The sequence below is a fragment of the Uloborus diversus genome, chromosome 1 (genome assembly GCF_026930045.1).
Source record: "Uloborus diversus isolate 005 chromosome 1, Udiv.v.3.1, whole genome shotgun sequence".
Lineage (NCBI taxonomy): Eukaryota > Metazoa > Arthropoda > Arachnida > Araneae > Uloboridae > Uloborus > Uloborus diversus.
In genome coordinates, this window is record NC_072731.1 from 110,869,779 (window position 1) to 110,891,704 (window position 21,926).

At 34.5% G+C, this 21,926-nt stretch overlaps 2 protein-coding genes across 2 annotated transcripts in view; both read right to left on the minus strand.

Moving 5' to 3' along the window:
* The window catches only part of LOC129231261 (tRNA pseudouridine synthase Pus10-like), a 63,524-nt gene extending 58,619 nt beyond the window's left edge, over window positions 1-4,905 (minus strand). Inside the window, exon 1 of the mRNA XM_054865579.1 lies at window positions 4,704-4,905. Within this exon, the coding sequence (XP_054721554.1) occupies window positions 4,704-4,835 (132 nt within the window). The 5' untranslated portion in view covers window positions 4,836-4,905. The remainder of the gene's footprint in view (window positions 1-4,703) is intronic.
* A 1,142-nt stretch (window positions 4,906-6,047) lies between these two features.
* Window positions 6,048-21,926, minus strand: part of LOC129234400 (ATPase inhibitor A, mitochondrial-like) — a 36,271-nt gene continuing 20,392 nt past the window's right edge. Inside the window, exon 5 of the mRNA XM_054868399.1 lies at window positions 6,048-6,274. Coding sequence (XP_054724374.1) covers window positions 6,122-6,274 — 153 coding nt within the window. The 3' untranslated portion in view covers window positions 6,048-6,121. The remainder of the gene's footprint in view (window positions 6,275-21,926) is intronic.

A 21,926-nucleotide genomic window follows, 5' to 3' on the forward strand; every position in this document is an offset into this window, starting at 1 on the left:
TATATGACCAAAAGTATTGGGACACTCAAAAATTCACATTTTTCCGGATTTCTCGAGAAATAAAAGACCAATTGCTCTGTAATGTTTTTCACATAAAACGTATACTCCAGCCGTCATTTTCCAACAAAAATTAAGTCTACTATTCATTTAAGGGAGGAACAACAAATAGAAGGAACAAAAAAAGGTTTTTGATCATTTTTCATAGTGAACAGCTGGGAATAAGCTATAAATTTCAGAAATAAGTTAAAAACCCACATATAATTTATTTTTATATTTTCGTGAAAGTATTTTTTATACCCACAAAAATATAAGCATTTCTTTAAAAATGCAATTTTTTTTTTTTTTTTTTTGAAGGTTTTCAGCTGGTATCATGCAGAGTTTTCCGTCAAAGTTAATAAACTTTCAGAATATTTGACAGCATATTAGAGAAACACAATAGTAAAATTTAAAGTTAAAATATTGAAAATTTAATGAAATATGAATGTTTAAAGCAGTTAATTTTTCACTGTGCATGTGCAAGAGATAGCAATTTATAACCTTCATAATCAGAAGCCCAGATATATCCTACATCTCATAAAAAAATTCCACCTTGATATCTTTAAAATCTAAAAAGTTATCAGCGATCTATTGAGCCGAATTTTAAGAATTCTTGGCTAGACGACAAATCGTGAGGGATCGTTTGCAAATAATCTGTTATTATCATGAATCACTCTGCAGCCATAGCAGGAAAGTGTTGCCAGCTTGCGAACGACCCCTTACCATTTGTCTCCTATCCAAGAATTATTGAAATTTGGCTCATTAGATCGCTGATAACTTTTCTAATTTAAAAGATATTGAGGTGGAATTTTTTTATGTGTTGTAGGATGTATCTGAGCTTAAGATCATAAACTTTATACATTTTTATCTTTCACGTATGTGCAGTGAAAAATTGCTTTAAATGATCATATTCATTAAATTTTCAACATTTTAACCTCAAATTTTATTATTATGTTTCTCTAATATGCAGTCAAATATTCCGAAAGTTTAGTAACGTTTGACGAAAGAATGCGTGATATGAACCAAAAACTTTTAAAAAAAATTGCATTTTTGAAAGAAATGCTTATGTCTCAGTGGGTATAAGAGATACTTTCCTAAAAATATAAAAATAAATTTTTGATATATTTTTAACTTATTTCTGAAATTTACAGCTTGTTCCCAGCAGGGCTGTCAAAAGAGCTGACAGCTCCCAGAGCGAAAGTTTCCTGGTGCCCCCTACCCCTTTTACGCACAAAAAAAGTTAGTTATAAGATATGTGCATAATATGCATGAACACGTCATGTTTGAATTTTTTACGTATTAATGAACAGAAAAATCAAAGGGCAATGCATAATACAATTTAAAGCACAAGCAATGAATCTGTTTCTAATATATGTAAAACATTAATGCTCCAAAAACTTTTCGAAAAATGGAAATATTAAAAATCCAAATATTTATCTAGTAAAATGCTATTCCACTAGACAAAAACAAACAATTAAAACTGGATTTGCTATTCATATTGATCAAACTAAGAACACGAATAAATAATTTGGGCGATTGCCCCGCTCCCCCCCTCCTTATTTGGATGGTCTTGGTTCCCAGCTATTTATACAAATACACAAATGTGAGGACCAGCAACAGGTTCTGGGCTCAGCTAGGCTGGTGATAGTCAATTAATTAGTCCCCAATGAAGATCAATGGCCCTCTTAAAGCTATCCACCCCCTTGCTCATTACTGCCTCTTCTGGTAAGCTTTTTCAAGTGCCCTCGACCCTACTAAAGTAGTAATTTTTCCTAATTTCCAAGTTAGCCTGAGATTTAAATAGCTTAAAACAATGACCCCTCGTCCTGCTTTCCCCGCAAAAATTTAATCTATTTACATCTTTTATTTTGATAAATTTAAATAACTGAATCATGTCCCCTCTGACTCTCCTTTGCTCCAGGCTATACATGTTAAGCTTATTAAGTCTGGTATCATAATCTAAATCTGAAAGTCCCCTTACTAATCTAGTTACTCTTCTTTGAACCTTACAATGAAAAAGGATGAAAAACCTTTTCTTGTTTCCTCAATTTGTTGCTGGTCCCCTAATTGAATAGCTTACTTAATTGTTATTTGAAAAATACAGCTAGAGTATACTTTTTATGTGAAGAAAATTAGAGTAATTGGTCTTTTATCTCTCGAGAAATCCGTAAAAATGTGAATTTTTCAAAGCGTCCCAATACTTCTGGTTATATAGTGTAGCACTACGTAAAAGGGCTTGTAATTCAAAACCAGAAAACACCTAAGAACATAGGTAAAAATTAATTTTAAAAATGTGTTTTTTTGACGTATGCAATTATGTATTTTTCTCAAATGGGAAAAACAACTCGGTGATGTGTAAAATTCAAACGGGTCACAAAAAAAAAAAAAAAAACTGTAAAAACTTTCTGAATTTCTGGGTTTATTTTCAAGTAAATTCAGCTTAAAGCTGTGAAAAATATATGAAGTATTTTCCAAACTATGCTTCCGGAGAAAATATATTTAATTCATTTTTTTTAAAAATCCAACCAAGAATGTTGGGGTGCAGCGCACCCCTTGGCACCCCCATAGATCCGCCTATGCTGCTGATGTCTGTTTTTATACATACTATTAGTACATGCATTATGCATAACCTTCAACTGATCTTACTTTTTTCATTTTCACTCTTAAATATCTTACAATCAATTGTTTATATCCATATTTATGTTTGATCTTTTTATATTAAAATATTACTTGAATGGGAAGAACCTATATATTTATTTAATATTTCCAAACTTAGAATTTTTAAGTTACTTTCAGGTCAGAGGTCAAAATGAATGAAATGGACAAAATGACTTTTGTGAGGGGTGGTTTTTTCCAGGTTTTTTAGGGGGTGGACAAAATAGGACAATCTTGACTTAACATCAATAGTATTCGGTAGATAATGCATTAAACTATATTTTGTTTCATTTTTTAAAAGAAATAGATGCAGGTATGCATAGCAGTCAGTAGATAATGTGTAAAAGAAACTACTTTTTAAAAAAACATTTTAAAAGAAATGGATGCATGTATGTGTGGTAGAGGGTAGAGATTATACTGTTCAAATGCAGTTTTCTAAAAAATAAGTTTTAATATTTTTATGAACTCTTAACACACTTTTTCAGCACATATGTTATTAAATTATAAGTGCATCATATTTTTGTTCAAAATGTGAAATAATTATTAAAATATGACATAAAATAAGCTAATTTAAAGTAACATAGGTTAAAACAACTTCCATTTTTCAAAATAATTGAAAAATTTAAAGGATGTAAAAAGATTGAAACTTAGAGCACACCATGCAGTTTTTGAGGAATATAAAGAATTCTATAGTACACCCTCTTTTACTTATTTGCTCCTTCATAGCCATCAATGAAAAAAAATGAATGCAACTGCTATTTTTTTCTTGAAAAGAATGTATTTCGAATTAAAAAAATCGTATTTTTGGCGCGAATTTGGTTGTTTTGTATCAGGTTGTATCATAAATTGAAAATTGGAGCAGTTTGCGCAGATTTTCCACCCCTGAGAAGGGATAAAATGGAGGGAGTGAAGACTTTCATTCTTGAAGCTAAGATCGCAAGTCACGTGAGAGATTTTAAAGCAATGCATTGGAAGAAATTGGGTTTCTTTTGCTTGTTTCAAGTAAAACATGCTAACCATTCGTCGTTGTTGAGTCACGTGACTTGAGGACTTTGGGTCAGATTTTGCTAGGCCAAATGATTGGATTTGCTCTTTTCATTTTAATTCCTGCTCTAAGGCCCGCCTGCATCTCACATTTGTTCCAATTTTTTTTCCTCCATTTCATACCATCATTAGAACCCAAACCAAATGTTCTTATCTCACCATATTGAGACCCCACAAGAATTTAGGGAAACATTTCGGCGATCGTTTCAATACAAATTAACTAAGCAGTCTGGATCACAAAGACTGACCATCTCTCTAATATGCGCAAGGGCCCTTGTGGTGTTAAGTCTTTCACCAACAATAAAGAAAAAGGAAAGGAAAAAAACATTGGGCCTAAAGTTTTATTTGTTCTAATTTGGAAAAGAGAACTTTCTTAAACTTTAGGATTTCTCGGATCCCCTTAGAACTTCGGGACCTGTAGCCCAAGTAGACTATTAGCTAATCCCACCCTGCAAGGTGCACCAGGCAACAAATGTCAGTCGTTTGGCAAAAATGTGACACCACAAGTGAACGACTGACATTACCACCCAAGGATCGGGACAGGGCTGCCAGGAGACTAGGCGCCTGGTCAATTTTGTCGCTGGGCTGCCATCCTCCTTATAAAACTTATGCTACTCCGATCCCTATCTGGGCCCCTAGTTTCTGACTAGGCTTACATGGCTTCTCATCGGCCTTGGAAAGGGAGCATCTCCCTCTAGTGCCAGGAAGGGTGCACCATTGACCTTGAGGGCATCAGTACCTCTGCAACTTTGAAATGTAAGACAGAAGGTTTTAAACAAACGCCGGATAGGATCATGCACTTGGATGGTACAAATAACGAAAATTTGCTTTTCCGCAGTCTGCTAAAAAGGAACAATCAAAAATTCAAGAATTAATATTTATCCATCAACAAGAAAAAGTGGTCCCCTGCTAGAGCAACAGACTACATGTTGAAAATGTAAATGTTAAACATAAACTAAAGCAGTAACCTTAGTAATAGAAATTTCACTTGAGTAACTCTCATAATGTTTGTCACCAAGAAATCTCAGAGTACATTTCTCGCACACATTTAGTGATTCCAACAATGATTTAACTTTTGGAAATACATCGTTTGAGTTCATTTTGGACACCTATATGAAACAAATATCAGATATAAATTGTATTCAGAAAACACTTTTCCCCTCGCGGCCACCCTACCGGGAAAAAAATAAACAAATATCGCTTGTTGCCAACTTGAAGCGTTAACATCTTCTAATAATGCAAAATAAGAGAGAATATTGTATTGGGACACTTCTTTGCTTGGTGCTTTCGGCGGCAATCTAGTAAAAATCATTCGGTCACTTCATAAATTCTTCTTTTGTAGTATATTTTTGTTTCGCATTAGCCCACAATTCATCAAATTTGTTTTTGAGCTACACCAGGTTTTTTTCCTATCTTATATTCTGCAAATAGGTGTTGATACAGAGCACCTAGTTTAGACATAAACCAGTGTTTCGTGATTTTTTTCCGGCGGCCGTTCGGACGAACCTCACCGGTCTACCGGTAATTTAACGGTTACTAACCGCAGCGTTCTATGATAAACCGGTTACCATTCTAAGCAGTTGATTGCAAGCACGTGATCATTAGCTGTCACGTGATTAACTAACCGATCGCTACCGGGTCGTGCTCGTCGAACATAAGCAGGAAAGATGTACAATACAAGTGAAGGAAATAACACCCAGGGCACCGGCGGGAATCGAACCCACTACCTCCGGCTTAGAAGACGAAGCTTCTACCATAGAACCCCCTGGCCCTTAAGTTGGACAAAATAACCGCAGACGCACAGCTGATGGGACCGTTGCCAAACCGGTGAATCAGGTCCGCGTCGAGACGGCGGTGCGACAGGTTGCTACCGGATCGACCGCGAGAAAGCGCGGTTATGTGACGTCACTACTCTACGATCCTTCCTTTTCGGAGAGAGAGAGAACAGATTCTTTTCTCGAACAATCTTTTTTTCCGAATACACCCCGTTTTGGTGCATTAAATACCTAAAACCATTTTGAATGGAATGCTACAGAACATTTGTTGCACATAGTTGTATTTTTGACTACCACAGTGTTTGCATCACTTTTCATTGCCCAAATTTCTCTCAATCATATTAGATTCGTTATTTTTTCCCCCCAAAATAAATTTTGAAGCTGCGAGAGACGTCTCGGAGTTAAGAAATTTATAGTAAATTTTGATTTGCGGCTCAATTTATTTTCGTTGTGTTACGTGAAAGTAAACTTTCCCCCAGATTTCACCAATGCTAAAAATACAAAACAAAAATGCTCACTAAAAAGAAAGAAGCAGAATTCAATTTAAACAAATCAGCTACTTTATTATTACACAGAATCAATCATTTTTCACATAAATGCATAATCTACAGTCACTTTCCTTCTATCTTGTTCTCTGCATTCGCCAGATCCTGGATCTTATCCTTGTGGCGGGAGATCTCATTCTGTAGCCGACGAATCTCTGCCTCGTGGTGCCCAATCTCCTCGTGCAGGTGGCCCTTCAGCTGGCTGATCTGCTCCCTTTGCTGCAAGGAGAGGGAGAATTGATGAATGGGAAGTGAAGATAAAGCAGCACAGTTCTGACTGGTCAGTGAAACTGACCTATGTCATAAACCCTGAACATGTTTGATACATATGTGCTGAAATTAGGACAGAACAGAGCACTGTCAAATGTGGCTTGAGAAAACTGTTGCTTCCCTTCCCTGTGAAAAATGAGACACTTATAATACCGTATTTTCTTGCGTATAATCCGCGGATTATCTGCTAAAAAAGGCAAGGTTTATGAGGTGCGGATTATACGCAGCCGCGGATTATGTTTTTTTTTTTTTTTTTTTTTCTCCCTTAACACCAACGCATTGGACTTCAATATTTTTACAGTATGATTCACCGATCGAGACCGTACGCCGACTGAATGTTGTTTATTTTACGAAGCATGCATGTTCTTCCTCGCTGCCTGCCTGTATGTTGGTTATTTTACGTTGCTTGAATGTTCCTCTTGGCGATTCAGGTCATGTAAAATAAGCAAGATTACAGTGAAATATTTAGCCACAAGATTAGACCGTTTGCTCCTTTGTCTTGACTCTGTTTTTCAAGCGTACCATAGTCAAGCGTAATTGGCGTACTATAATCAAGATTTCAAGAAGAAATCACTATAGATTACATCGTATTATCTATGGATTATATGAAGCTTTTTTTTCTTCAGGCCGATTTTAGGACCTGCGGCCGCCCGGGGATAATACACAGGAAAATACAGTACTGTTATTCAAAGACTGACAAAACTTTTTAAATCTTAGGGCAGTGTTGTATAGTAGAGAAGGGGGGAGGGGGCGGGGCGTCCCAAGAAATGGTTGCGCAACAGCGCAAGAATAATGCAAATTTAATGAACATTGGTTTCAAATAACCTTTTTTGATACAAAGAAAAGGTCTGCTAATCAGGCACAGGCATTTCGAACAGGGCGGGAGCAACTGCCCTCTCACTTTTAAAAGTAAGGGGGCTTTGTCCTCTTGTTCCTTAAGTTAAAAACTAACAACCAATCAAAAAATCATACCGATCAATTCTAGTGTTTAAAGACAGAAGAATTGACATAATATGTGTGGGTTTTACATTTTTCTCAAGTCATTTGTTCATAAAAAGTAAAATAGCTTTAAGGTTATATCCCTAATTTTTTAGAGCTCATTTAATAAATAATAACGTTAAACTTCAATTTATATAAAAAATCAGCTGTAGGGACCCCCCCCCCCCCCCTTCCTTTGACTCCCCAATTTTTTGGAGTACTAACCGCCTATGCAGGCACGTAGCTAGAACTATGTTAAAGGGGGGGGGGGTCCAAGGTTGGACAAACTTCAAAAGTGGAGGCATGCTAAAGCAGAATTAGTAGTTCATATTTACATTTAAAAAAATCCAATTAAAACTTGTTATTAAAATATACTAATTAACTAAAATTAATTAAATAACTGAAATTGTTAGAGCAATTAGTTAAATTAGTTAACAAAAATTTTATATTAAGTGGCAAAGAAATTATTGTCAGTTTATAAAATTAATATTAAACTAAAAGTTATCCCATACTAAAAGTTTCCAAACATGGATAGAAAAATTCCATCACATAAGCTTCCTATGTTTTGATGCTTTGAAAATGAGTCATGCAATTCCCATCAATAAAAAGTTCACAATAAAAGAAAATCGGAAAACTGTTCTAGGGATCACTTGGAAAATACAGGTGATAATTAAATAAAATATTAAAGCCTTGGAATATATTTCAACAAAATATGTACAAGTCATTTTATTTGAAAAAATAAAGAAATCTCTATCTATCGAGTCGAATGTATAGCTGTATTAATGTTATATAACCTAATTCTGCCACCCTCTCGACGAAAATATTAGCAAGGTTTAATTTAAAAAGCTTGAACTAGTTCTTTATTTATTTATGTTCATAACATTCTTTCAATAATATGAAATTGAATGAAATTTCTAATTTTATCCGTTTTCTAATTACCATTTCTAACCATCATTTAAAAGCTTGAAGAAACTATTAACTCTTTGAGGGACGAGACTTCCTTTGATGCAATCATTTTTTAAAAAAGGCGTATTGCCATTTTTTATCGTTATTATTATTTTCTTGCAACAAATTGGTAAAATAAGCTATCTTAGGATCTGTTATGGTACATTTTTTTCTTTCTAATAGAGCTTTGTTAGAGGCTTTAGCCTTTTTAAACCTAGTGCAAACCACCGATATGGCATCTAGTCTTTCTTTTCATATGCTACCATTAAGGCGCAGATGTGACTGTCACAGGAAATGTTGACGCCGATTTTAAACCAGATGGAAACACTTGAGCTCTCTTCGATGCAAACCTCTTTTTCCCTAACATTATCAAAGATCGTCCAAAATGCATTTTTAAGACTACAAATCCGAAAATTTTCCGGAGAAGAAACCCTTGGGCCCCCTTTACTTCGGAGTTGATATTATACTAAAGGTTGGTTCATATCGGCTTTCTCTTACATCAGAAGTCCTATACAGTCGCCTCAGAACAAAGTACTGATTACAGGAATACCACTTTGAGGCAACGATATATGCACACATTTGTTAAGAAAAGAGGAAAATTATTGGGAAAGTTACAGCATTTATGTTAAACTTGCTTCGCCTAGTGAAATTCCTTAAAAATGCTCTAGTTAAAGGTGGGCTATATTGATATTAGTATAATTCCAAAATTTTCCAAACCATCATATTTTTCCAAATGACCCCCTTCGAAAATTCTGTCTGGATCCGCGACCTGCATGTATCCCTCTAAACGAAGGTATCAAGTATCCCTAATGCATATAAGCTACCTTTACTCCTGTTTGGTCATAGGAAAATTTCAGGCAATCTCATTGGCTTATTCGAGTGTCAATCAAAGCTTCAAAGCTGTGACGTACTGCAATGTTGCTAGTCCTCGCTCGCAGTGTTTCATATTTGTAATCTGCTAAATACGAATAAGCATTTGCAAATGAGATCTTTAATTGAATGTTGCTGACAAGAGCAGCATTATTATTTCCAATCAATTTCATCCTTTGCAAAACAAATGAAAGCTTTTATTGAGAAAATGTGCTTCAAAATAAAAATAGGTGGCGTCATCTTAAAGCAAAAAATGTATGTTTTATGGCATCGTTTTAATTTAAATTGAGGTTATTTTTAAAATAATTCTCACGGTAAATTATTTTTTTGATGGAAAAGCGAATTCCGCAATTTTTCATATTCTTAATGATATTTAACGCAATTTAAACAGCTCTTCTTATAAAGAAATGATTACCATTTAAGGTAATAATAAATACTTCTAGCAAATAATTTAATACATAGTAATTTCTAATTTAATTTTCTCGTGTGCCAGTTTATTTCTAGCTAATTTCTATTGAATATGAGTTAGCATCCGAGAATAAGACTTCCAACTGAATATTGAGCGAGTCTGGCGAACATATCCTTCTTTTCTCATATTAATTTCATAACTCATAAAATAATGCTCTGCTTTAAAAAAACATGTAAAATACATAATTAAATGAATAAATAGCATTATCTTTAAGCAAAAAATGACGCTTTTGAAGAAGGTACTATTGGAGTTTAATTAAGCTCATTTATCAACTAATTCTCAATGTAAGTTTTTTAAATTAAGCAGCAAATTCTTTATCTTTTAACATTCTTCATAATATTTAAAGTTATGTAAAAAGGAATAGATAATTTACCCTTGAATGAAATAATTGAAAATAACATTAAAAAGCAATGTTTCTTAATGTAAAATTATATATATGTTATTTCAAGTCAAATCACTTGCAAGTCAAATTTTCAGAAATCGCACCTTTTGACACCTAAAATTCATTTATTATTTTGAAAAAAAATTATCACGCACAGTTGATAAGGCAATTCGAGAGAATTTCATGCTGTTTCATTTACTATTTAACTTAAAAACAATTGGGGAAAAAAAGTTTCACAAACCTCTAAAACTTGGAAACTCAACCATTTTTGAGACAATTTTGAAATCAATATATGACTTTTAATGTATTGTAATAAATACAACTAAATATTTTAGACTGGGCCCATGAAGAGATCAGCAGCTGCTAAATATTTTCAGCAAAATTAGCAAAAAGTTTTCCTTTTTTTTTTTTGGCTGTACTGCTGGTACGACCTTCGTGGTTTCACGAATAGTTCTGAAACCATTTGAATGTAATCATTCAAATACATTAAAAATATCATACATTGATTGAAAAATTTTTAAAGTACTAAAAAAACTCAATTTAAAATCTTGTGAAAATATTTCTTTTTTTTTTTGAAAAGTGTCGAAACTTAAGTTGTCTTTGAAACAAGCTGCTTTACAACTCTGTGTTTCTCGTAGAGCTTGAGAAGTTGAAAATTAGGGTGAGCACACTTTCACAATTTGCATTATTTTCCTTGATGTACATATTTTATCAATAAAAGTGTTTGTGTGTGTGTTACAAAACTTCTTTGGTTCTGAATCGTTTTGCAACTGTTTTATGAAAATGTAATTTCTCTTCATATGATGTGGAAGAATTATTACTTTAATAATACTATGGCTTTCAAGTCCAGTCACATGTACTTGAAAACCAACAGGGAGCTAATCATAATTTATTCATATTGAACTCACATAAAAATAAAGTAAATATTGTAAAATACATGTACATAATATATCAGCTAGACACAATGTGAAACAATAGATATAGCAACGAGAAAGGAAAGTTATACGATAAACAATTTATTTACTGGCACAAGAGCAAATTATATTAGAAATTAGCATGTATAAAATTATTCAAAATAAGTAATTGTTATTAACTTAAATGGTAATCATTTCTTTAAGAAGAGCTGTTTAAATTGCATTAAATATCATTTAGAATATCAAAAATTGCGGAATTTGCTTTTCCATCAACAAAATAATTTACAATGAGAATTATTTTAAAAATAACTTCAATTTAAATTAAAACGATGTCATAAAACATACATTTTTTGCTTAAAGATGGCGCCCACGTATTTTTATTTTGAAGCATAGCTTCTCAATAAAAGCTTTCATTTGTTTTGCAAATGATGAAATTGATTGGAAATAATAATGCTGCTTTTGTCAGCAGCATTCAATTAAAGATCTCATTTGCAAATGCTTATTCGTGTTTGGCAGATTACAAACATGAAACACTGCGAGAGAGGACTAACAACATTGCAGTACGTCTCAGCTTTGAAGCTTTGATTGACATTCGAATAAGCCAATGAGAGGGCCTGAAATTTTCCTATGACTGAATAGGAGTAAAGGTAGTTTATATGCATCTCTAATATGCAATTTTTACAAATATACTTGTTCTATTATTAACAATCAGTGGCAATTTACTAAAATTATGTCTCAATTACTTAAGACTGTCTATACTTTAACATTATACTTCGGAATTTTTTTAAAGTTGTATTTAACGGATAATGTAAACTTTGGAATGCTTTCCTAAAAAAAAGTTTCCCTTGACATATTCAGCCAATCATTTCTTGAGCTAAAACAAAATGGCTGAAAAAAAAAAATTGTCGCCAGTTTTTATGCACAAGTATAACTTTAATATAATTGTCAGGTTTCAAATCTCTACTTAATGATTTTGGTACATTTTTGGCTATGGGATCATGTATCGCTACGGATCAAGTATCCCCAGTCTCCCCTAATGAATGAAATTAAGCATCTATGTATTTTTATTTTAACAACATTTTGGAAAAAACGCAAAAGATTGCTTTTTATAAATGTTTTTTTATAAGGTCACGAATGTTTTGAATATTATTGGCGATTTTCCTGTGACGTTTTCAATCTGAAGCTTCATTTAAGAGATCAAGAGGAGGCATTGCACCCACCTATCTCACCACCAAACACGAGTTCTGTTTATTCTGCCGATACAAAACAACTTCTGTACAAATCAGTCTTTTTCAAATTAAAAAAATAATTGTAAACAACTGTAGGGAAAATAGCAATATGCTCTGTTACGAATTATCGTGACAATATTTGATTATAACCTGGTTACTTTACTGTCTTTATTAGCAGTAAGCAAGTGTCAGACTGACTAGAGAGTTTCATTATTTGGAGTCAAACGTCAAATTTTGATCATTAAGGTAGTCTTCGTCCTGTTTGCGAAATACAGCAGCATCAAATTAGATACATTTTCAACAATAGGGTGACGGCACCAGTAACAGACAAGGGTCCAGTAACAGACAGTCATAAGTTTGGATTAAAATAATAAGAATTTTAGGCAGGTTAAACTGATGTTGCTGTGCCCAATGAATACGGTGCAGTCATCTAGTGTTATCAGAGTGAATTTCCTGAGTTAGTATGTATTTACAAGGCAGTAGTGGAAGGTTATGAATAGCTACCTCGAGGTTAGCTGTTGTTTCATGCTGCAGCTAGCTGTTTACGTTAAGAAGGTGAGTATTTCCAACCATCATTTTGCATTGTAAAATGTCATCATGAGTGCATGCTGGAGGTATTTTTAATGTTTGTACTATGCTCTTTTAAGTTTTTCTCATTGTTTTCCACGTACAATCACTTCTAATGTGAGTTTTATCTAAGTCTGTTACTCATCCCCAGAAAACTTGCTTTTTTAGTAACAGACACCCATGTCTGTTATTGGTCCTTGAAGCCTTTTTCATTTTTATTAAATTTTTTCTCTCCAGATGAGGTTATTCATGGATTTGATTGTGCCTATAGGTTATATATTGAAAACCGAACAACGTGACTAGTGTCAGACAGGGTGTCTGTTACTGGTCTAAAAGGGTGTCTGTTACTGGTCTAAAAGGGTGTCTGTTACTCATGCCATATTTTTTGAAACCTTAAAATAGTGAATAAATCTCTTTTTTTCAGTTCAGGATGCCCTCCCCCCCCCCCTGCCAGGAAATTCTCTCACAGTGAAGAACAAATGCAAACTGCCTTATTGGATGTAAATAGCGCTGAAACAGGTGTCTGCTTTAATTGGCGAATTTGTGCTTTTTTTAACGTTGTTTTTCTTACTTTACTGTTCAGCACAAAGGTATTTATTTATCTAAAGTGAAAGGGGTTTGTTTATCCCAGCATAAGAAGGATAGGTCCAGACCTAGTGCTTTCAAAGGATGAGGAGAAAATACTCGTACTCTGGATAGCCTTATTATCTAAAGCAGGGTTTCCGGTATTAAAAGAAGAATTTTTAGACAGTGTGCAACTGCTCTTACAGGAATTGGGGAGAAATAATTCTTTTACTGATGGAAAACCTGGGAAATCATGGTACAATGGTTTTCTTTAACGGAAACCCTTCAATCGCTCATAGGATCAGTGAAAACCTCACATTGTCCTGTTCAAAAGTAAATACAGAAAGCCTAGGCAACTGGTTCAAGACCGTTTACGACTATTCAAAAGACAACAATCATCTTGGCCCTTTAGAAAATCCAAATTGAATTTTTAATTGCGACGAAACTGTTTTTTTTCAACCCAAAGGTATCCCTAGTGCTTGCAATGAAAGGTGACAAAAATGTATACCAAGTTGTGAACAATAATGAAAAAGAATGTGTCACAGTTTTATTCACTGCAAACGCTGCTGGGCATCTTTTTACCACAGTGCTCGAAATTAGCGGTCGTTAGTCGTATTTTACAACTGTAAATTTCATTTTGACGACCGCGATTTGAAACGTAGTCGTCACTGTGACGCCTAGCTTTCCCCCCTACTAAGCTTTCACTTTCGGAAGATTTGTCTTCAAAAACATCTGCGTGCGTTGCGATCGCGGAAAATTTCCTGGAAGTATCGCCTTCAATCGGAAAAGCTTGATCAATTCCCCCCCCCCCCACCTTCGCCCGCGAACTGTAGCAGCCAGTGTCATTGCAAGCACACCCCTCCATTCCTCCTTTTTCTGGAGTAATCTTTTCTCCCCTTTGTTCCCTTAATGTTGTTTACCCCCGATCGCCCCCACCCCTCCAAAACCGGACTCATCTCAGGGTTGTTTGAGCAGGTAGTCTGATCTTTTTCATGTTTCACGTTCGACCCCCCGTCGTAACACGAACGCACGGCGAGCACGAGGATTCCTTTTTTTCGCACAGGATTTCGCTCATCTTTTTTTCTTTCTTTTTTTAATCATCGCTACCATTATTTTTTATTTGTTGAAAATATGAGTAAACGTAAATTAAAGTCATATTTTACGCCACTAAATACTAGCGGAAATAAACGGCCAAGGATTGCCGATGAAGTCGAAATAGAAAAAAATAATGACGAAGTAGATGCGACTTCTAAATGTACACGGAAAAGTGTCAACGCTGCAACTTTCATCAAGTGGCAAAAGCAGTTTCCGTGGTTGGAAAGAAAGGGTGAAGACCTGATGGTATGTAAAGTCTGTAAAGATTTTGGAAAAAAAGAAGATACTGGATTCATCGATGGTTGTCCAACTGCAAGATTCGAAACAATAAGTAGTTTTCTGGTTGATTAGTGCAGGCAGTTCATTCGCTTTTTTTTTATTATTATTTTTAAAGATATTTATTAAATTGCGCTCGATTGTTTTTCGAAACACATCATAAATGCAATTTTCAATACTGAACTTGTTCATCTCGGAATAATAGTTCCGGTGTTTGATATTGCAATCCTTTTGCATCTTGCCGATATTATAGTACTTTTAAAATATATAAGTTATTTTTACATATGCTACCTTTAGGTTAGCTTATTTTCTTTTTTATTTTAATTTATAATATATTATTTTTTTCAAAACATGCGGACAATGAGCACGTGCTTTGTGAGAAATTTATTTTCGTTTTGGACCTTTCAATCCTTTTGCATCTTGTAAGTAAATATATTAATATTTTGACAATTGGTCGCATGACACTCAGATTAACTTATTTTCTGCGTTTGTTTTTCTTTTAAATAAATAAAAATTTTTCAAAATCATTCCAACACTAAACTTGTTTTTACTTAGTGGAAAATTGCGTATCGTGTTCGAGATTGCAATCCTTTTGCATCTTGTCAATGTTTTAATACTTTTAAAATCTAGAATTTGTTTTTACATATGCTACCTTTAGGTTAGCTTATTTTCTTTTTTATTTTAATTTATAATATATTATTTTTTTCAAAACATGCCGACAATGAGCACGTGCTTTGCGGGAAGTGTATTCTCGCTTTTGACCTTTCAATCCTTTTGCATCTTGTAAATATATTAATATTTTATGACAATTAGTCGCATGCCACTTCAGATTAACTTATTTTCTGCGTTTGTTTTTCTTTTTAATGAATAAATTTATTTTCGAAATCATTCCAACACTAAACTTGTACTTTGTGGAAAATTGCGTATCGTGTTCGAGATTGCAATTCTTTTGCATCTTGTCAATATTTTTAATACTTTTAAAATCTAGATTTTTCTTTTGGTTTTTTTGTCACTAAATTAAGTTAATAGTAATTGTGGTACTTGTATAAACTTAGCAGGTGATTTCAAAATGCATTATTTTAATGCATTGTACATATATATCAGCTTGTTTTCATGCATATTATAGTTTAGTATAAATTTCAGCATGTTATTGAACGCATTTGCAAATTGCAACCAAGTAAAGCATAACGGCACCTAAGAAAAAAATATTGGTTGCCAATGGCACCTAAGTAGCTGATGCTAATTTCGACCTCTGTTTTACCACCAACAGTGATCCATAAACATGTAAGAATCCCAGATAGCATTAAGTTCAGTATATGGTTGTTGATTAGAAAAGTCGGATTGATGGTGGATGACAAGCAGTAAAATCCCTCTAATGCGGACACTAACGGGACAAATTTTTTTGTCCGCAATAGAGAGGTGTCCGCAGGACAGGGGTTTAATAATCTTATTTGCATTGGAACTGGAGAATTAAAAATTGTCCGCATAAAAGGGGTGTCCGTTAGGAGGGGTTTTACTGTAGTATGAATTTTTGGCCAATGTCTTTCAGCCATGGCTAAAAACACAAAGGCTGAATTCAGTTGAGCAATCATGAATTGCTTATTGTTTTCATTTGACCTGTGAATGACATTCCTACGATTTTATCCCCCCCCCCTTGCCTTCCTCTGCAGCACCACCGTCGCCCGGCCCCTCCCAATGCTGCTCCTCTAGGGAAAACAGTCTCCAGGCTGCGTCCGTATCCTACACACACACACATACATATACACATGCATGCCAACACACATGAATTCTTATACTCTGTTGCATACGTATACAAACACACACACACAAACGTGCACATACATACACACATGCCTACACACACAAACACACGCGTACATACACACATGCCTACATACACACACACCTACACACACACGCCTACACACACGCCTAGACACACACCTACATACATACACATGCTCGTGATTGCAAAAAACATAACTTGAATTTAAAATGACAAAAATTTATTTTTTTTCTTTTTTTTTTTTTTTTTTGATGAAAATATTCTAGTTGGTTATGTACTCAATTATTGATCATTCGAATTTGTTCTAGAAAAAAAGAACGTTTTCAAATTTTTAAGAGAAAAATGGAATTTTGTCTATTACTCATATTGTCTGTTACTCGTTCTTTTAGCCTGTCTGTTATTGGGTATCATCAGATATTTGTATGTCTGTTACTAGGGTTTAGAGGTTTCTTCAAAATTTAGCAAATAAAAATAGAATTGACTAACTCAGAGGATCCAGAGGCAGCCAAACATTAGATGAGATGTTGTTGTATGGGAGAAAAATAGTTTCAAAAATCTAATTACATTTAAAGGGTCAGAAAATTGAGTTAACCTGACAGCGATGTCTTAAGCATGTCTGTTACTGGTGCCATTACCCTATGTATGCATAAAGCTAGTCAGTTTCTGGAAACAAAACTTATAGGTCTCTTATAGCCTCAGTTTGCAAATTTTTTGCTCCTCAGTCATCTGATGTTCCAAAGTCTAAAGACAATCTTTTGTAAAAACCCTTAGAATAATTGCGGCTAAAAATCCGGTAATGATTTAAATCAATCTTCCAAAATTCATATAACAATAATAACATTTCTGATTCTTTCATTTTCAAATTGGTATAACTTCCATTCTAGGAGCAATTTTGTAATCCTCCTGTATTCTTGAAAGCATATCATATTTTATAACATAGGTATTGACTTTTTTTTCATTCTTTTATGTGATGTTAGTAAAATATATTCTAGTGCAAGAAATTAAAAGTTAAAAAAAAAATCTAATATAGAAGTGAAAAACAAGAAAATTTACCTTGCATTCACCTTTTTAAAATTATTTGCTTCTAACGAAGTAAATAACAGAAATTTTCACCTAGTAATTTATAGTTAAGTGCACATGTCTGTTTTTTGTTACGTTTAATGCTACCTTTGCAATTTACAAATGATGGATGCATAGATGCTTACTAAATAATCCCTCAGTACAAAGGCAGTAAATAACAATCAGAAAATTTATTCCAATGAAGCAAATACAAATATGCTTTACTTGAAAAACGGAACACCATTGAAGAGAGATTTTTTCTTCAGTTAAAAATGACTAGCCACTCTTCTCTTGGGACCATAGACTCACAATTCAGTGAAGATTTACAAGTACGAATTTCAAATAATTACTTTTACATTACATGTGCTAATATGGCCGAACTTGCAATTTCATAAACTGATCACAGTGAAATATTAAAGTTATTTGCAATTTCATTCCTCGCTTTATGAGATTTTGATACAGCAAAAAGTAATTTTGTTGCATCAACTTCAAATTTTATTTATTCATTTGTTTTACCTTCAAACAAATTCTTTTTGGGCATTCAATATGTTTCATGGTCATGTTTAAATATTGGGTGGAAAAACATCTGTAAAAAATCTAGTTTGTTTCTCAGAAAGGAGAGAGAAGTTTCTCGATGTTATCTTAAGCTAAAAATAAGACACAAATGTTCAAAAAAAAAAAAATCTTTTCAGGATAACAGTTCAAAAGTTGTAAGCTTCTGGGGGCATAAGTAATCTATTATTCTTAAAAATAAACTAAAAGTTCAAATAAGATTATTAATCCAAATATAAAATGATTCATTCCAACCAAAAATATAAAGAGCAAAAATAAATTAATAATTAATGTTTATTTTTTCTCATCCTCAAACACACTAAATGTGTAGAATGTCTTTTTTGTTGCTGTCTAAACTTAGTTTTGAATGGGAAAACACATTAACACATAAAATTGCTCGTACTGTTAAGAAAACTTTAAAAGGGAACACTACAACTTACCTAGTTTGTGTAAACTTAATTTTCTTCTGATTACGATTTTGTTCAAGATATGTTTTCTATAAGTGTGTGGTAGAAAAAAACTGCGTGTTAAAACAGAAAATAATAGGAATTTTAATTACTGATTCACCAGGGATGCACCTCACTCTGGTTGTCCTTTGTGCAGCATGTGTGTAGGAACTCAAGTCCAATCGGGAAAAGAGTCAAAACAAAAAAAAAAAGAAAGAAAGAAAGAAAACCACGGCAATGAGACTGGGGTGCGGCGAAAGTGACAATGAATGTTTGTTTTCAATTACTTTGCCGATGACAATCTGGTGGATCAAGGGAAAGGGTCCCGAATTTAAAGGTCACAACCCAGCTGGGTTGAAAGAGGAAATGGAAATTTGTCATTTTTGAATGGAGTATGTGATACAGCAAAAGACAGGCGGTAACTTGGAACCTGCAGTTATTGCATAAGGTCCTCGTGTTCCGAATTGACTCAGACGCCGGAAAATTGCCGATTAATGGGAATATTTAAGGGGAAAATACCAGGTTTCATACAATTTTTCTCTTTTGGAAAATTGTTGTTGACGTGAGGTGCAACAACTGAGAAAAAGCAGACAGTGGTCTTTCGGGAAAGGGGGGGGGGGGGGTCCGGATCCCAAGGACCCCCCTGGCTGACTCACTGAGCCTTTTTGGTCAAACAAAAAGTTGGCCAACCATGCCATCTATATTATAAAAGGAGATGCATGGAAAATGGTTTTGAAAAAGAAAAACTCAGGGATAGGTCTCCACAATATTTTATCAATGAAATTAAAAAAAAAGGGACATAGCAAAGAAAGGTAAGGAAGGGAAGTTCTCAAAACTTACTCCTTCATTTTACGTTACCAAAGGTAGCCTATAGAAGAGCGTTTTTGAAACTTAGATTTTGAATGAATTCTGTGGAAGAGTTTCCAAGCCCCATCCTTTCCACTATCCTCATCAGAAATGGCTTACAATTAAAGAAACGAAAATTTCGAAAGGTTTCAAGGATAGCGCTCCCACTCAAATCCCTCAGAAACACATCTTATTCATCATTAATGACAGGCTAAAAATTCCTTTTTAGCATCTCAACTTGTAAAATTTTCCGGGGATCCCCGAGTCATCCTACACTTTAATATTATTGAAAAACATCTAAAATTTCTATTTTAGAGCTTCAATTTCAAAAACTGCTTTTTAAAAGCTAACTTTGGAAATTTTCCAGGAGTGCGTCCCTCTCTTACCAACATAAAAGAAGGTCACCTTAAACTTTTAAGTTCTTCGATCTTTTCGAAAACTTTCCATGGGAAAGCCCATGAATTTCTCCTCTCCACGTTATCAAAGATCATATAAAATTGCATTATGAGATACAATTTGGAGCAATTTCTAGAGAACACTTCTCAATACAATCGGAGATAGAAACTGCCTTTTTATAATTTTCAAAAATAGGACAGGGGAGGCATCCCTGAACCAATTTTTACCCAAGACTACAATTTTTAAAATTTCTCAGGAAAGAAGCCCTGAACCCCGTTTTTTGAGTCACATCTAATGCTTACAATTAGGTTAAAATTTTAATATTTAGATTTAGCTTTGACTCCCTAACACCATTTTAAACCAGATGCTAAAGCTTTTCCTATACTTGAGATTTCATTTCTGAAAAAATTCAGACGCCACTGATTTCATACACTTGCCAATTTTTTTGACCTCACGATGGCCATGCACCCTTTTCCAGTTCTTATCTAAACCCCCTTACTGAAACTCTGCACATGCCCCTGGTTTTAACTATTGGTTTAATATCTAAAGCAAAATTAATCATAACTTCTTGTGGCGTCTTAGGTGGCTTTAAAGTAAACACAGATTTAAAGAGAAAAAATAAATCTTTTTTTAAGTTCTAACAAATATATTTTAATTAAAAAAGTGCAGTGATACAGATTTTTACTATTTTTACATTAGATTCTATTACGATTTATAAAATAATTGAAAGAGATTGTTTGTTGTTAACAAATTTATTATTGTTATTTATTGATTTTCAAATATCTATGCCGTGATAAACTAATCTTTTTTTTCAGTAATATGCAACAATATTGAAATGCAACAATGTTCAACTGGTCTGGAGGTCTACTCTACAACCTTAAGTTAAGAACAGGATTCATTGATCTTTGTTTCACAAACATTTTTCTTAATAAAATGAACTGCCGTATTTTCCGGCATATAATCCGCGGATTATCTGTTAAAAAAGATGCAATTCTCGGGTGCGGATTACCCTCCGCCGCGGATTATACAACTTTTTTTTTTTCATTTGCGCACAAGGACGAAACTTTCCTTGGGGAATCACAGATGGCAGCACAAGTCCGAAAATTTAAGACAGCTTTTTTCAGTCGTCTCGTATGCACATGCGCCAGTGCTGAGTTGAAAAGAGAATATTCGTTCCTACCCCACCATCCATTCGACTTACCTACCTTCTACTTGCGAATTTGTGAAATGTTTTACAACAAAATGGCGACGAAACATGCTAGTTACACGGCAGAGTTTAAACTTCAAGCAGTTCAAAAAGCCAAAGAAATTGGAAATAGAAAGGTGGCTTTCCTCTTTAAAGTTGATGAATCAAATGTGCGGCTGTGGAGGAAAAATAAGGAGAAGCTTCTTTCTACCAATAAAAGACGGAGGTCTGACCGGCATGGGATAGCCGCATGGCCGCTACTCGAGGCGCGGCTAAACCGTTACGTATTAGATGAGAGGGAGCAAGGCCATCCTGTTTCTACTGTCAAAATACGGTGAAGGCCCACAGCATTGCTCAGGAGATGGACATAAAAAATTTCAGCGGAGGAGCGACATGGTGTTACCGTTTTATGAAAAGGTATAACCTAACAATGCGACATAGCACAACGGTTGGGCAGAGGCTCCCCACCAATTGGGAGACAAAATCGGTGAACTTTATCAAGTTTTGTGAAAAGACTATTGCCGAAAACAAATTCAAACTGTCGCAGGTTATCAATATGGACAAAGTGCCATGCTCCTCCGACTGTCCAACAAATAGGACTGCCGATTCTCGTGGCGTGTTTAGTGTGCACGTTGTTACAACTGGCTACGAAAAATCCAATTTTATGGTTGTTCTGTCCTGCGCCGCTGACGGCACCAAGTTTCCGCCCATGCTCATTTTCAAAAGGAAGACTCTTCTAAAGGAGAACTTCCCTAAAGGAGTTGAAATTAGAGCTAATGAGGAGGGGTGAATGAACTCCGAGCTAATGATTTCGTGGCTCAACATGATATGGAGACGGCGGCCTGGCGCTTTTTTTCAGCCTGCAGCTTTCTTGATTATGGATTCTTTGCGGGCGCACTTGAAGGACGACATCAAGAGTGCGATGAAAGTTGTTTCAGCAAAACCGGCAATCATCCCCGGAGGTCTGATGAAGAAATTGCAACCTTTGGATCTCCGGGTGAATCGCTCTTTTAAAAGCAAAGTCCGGGGCCATTGGGAGCG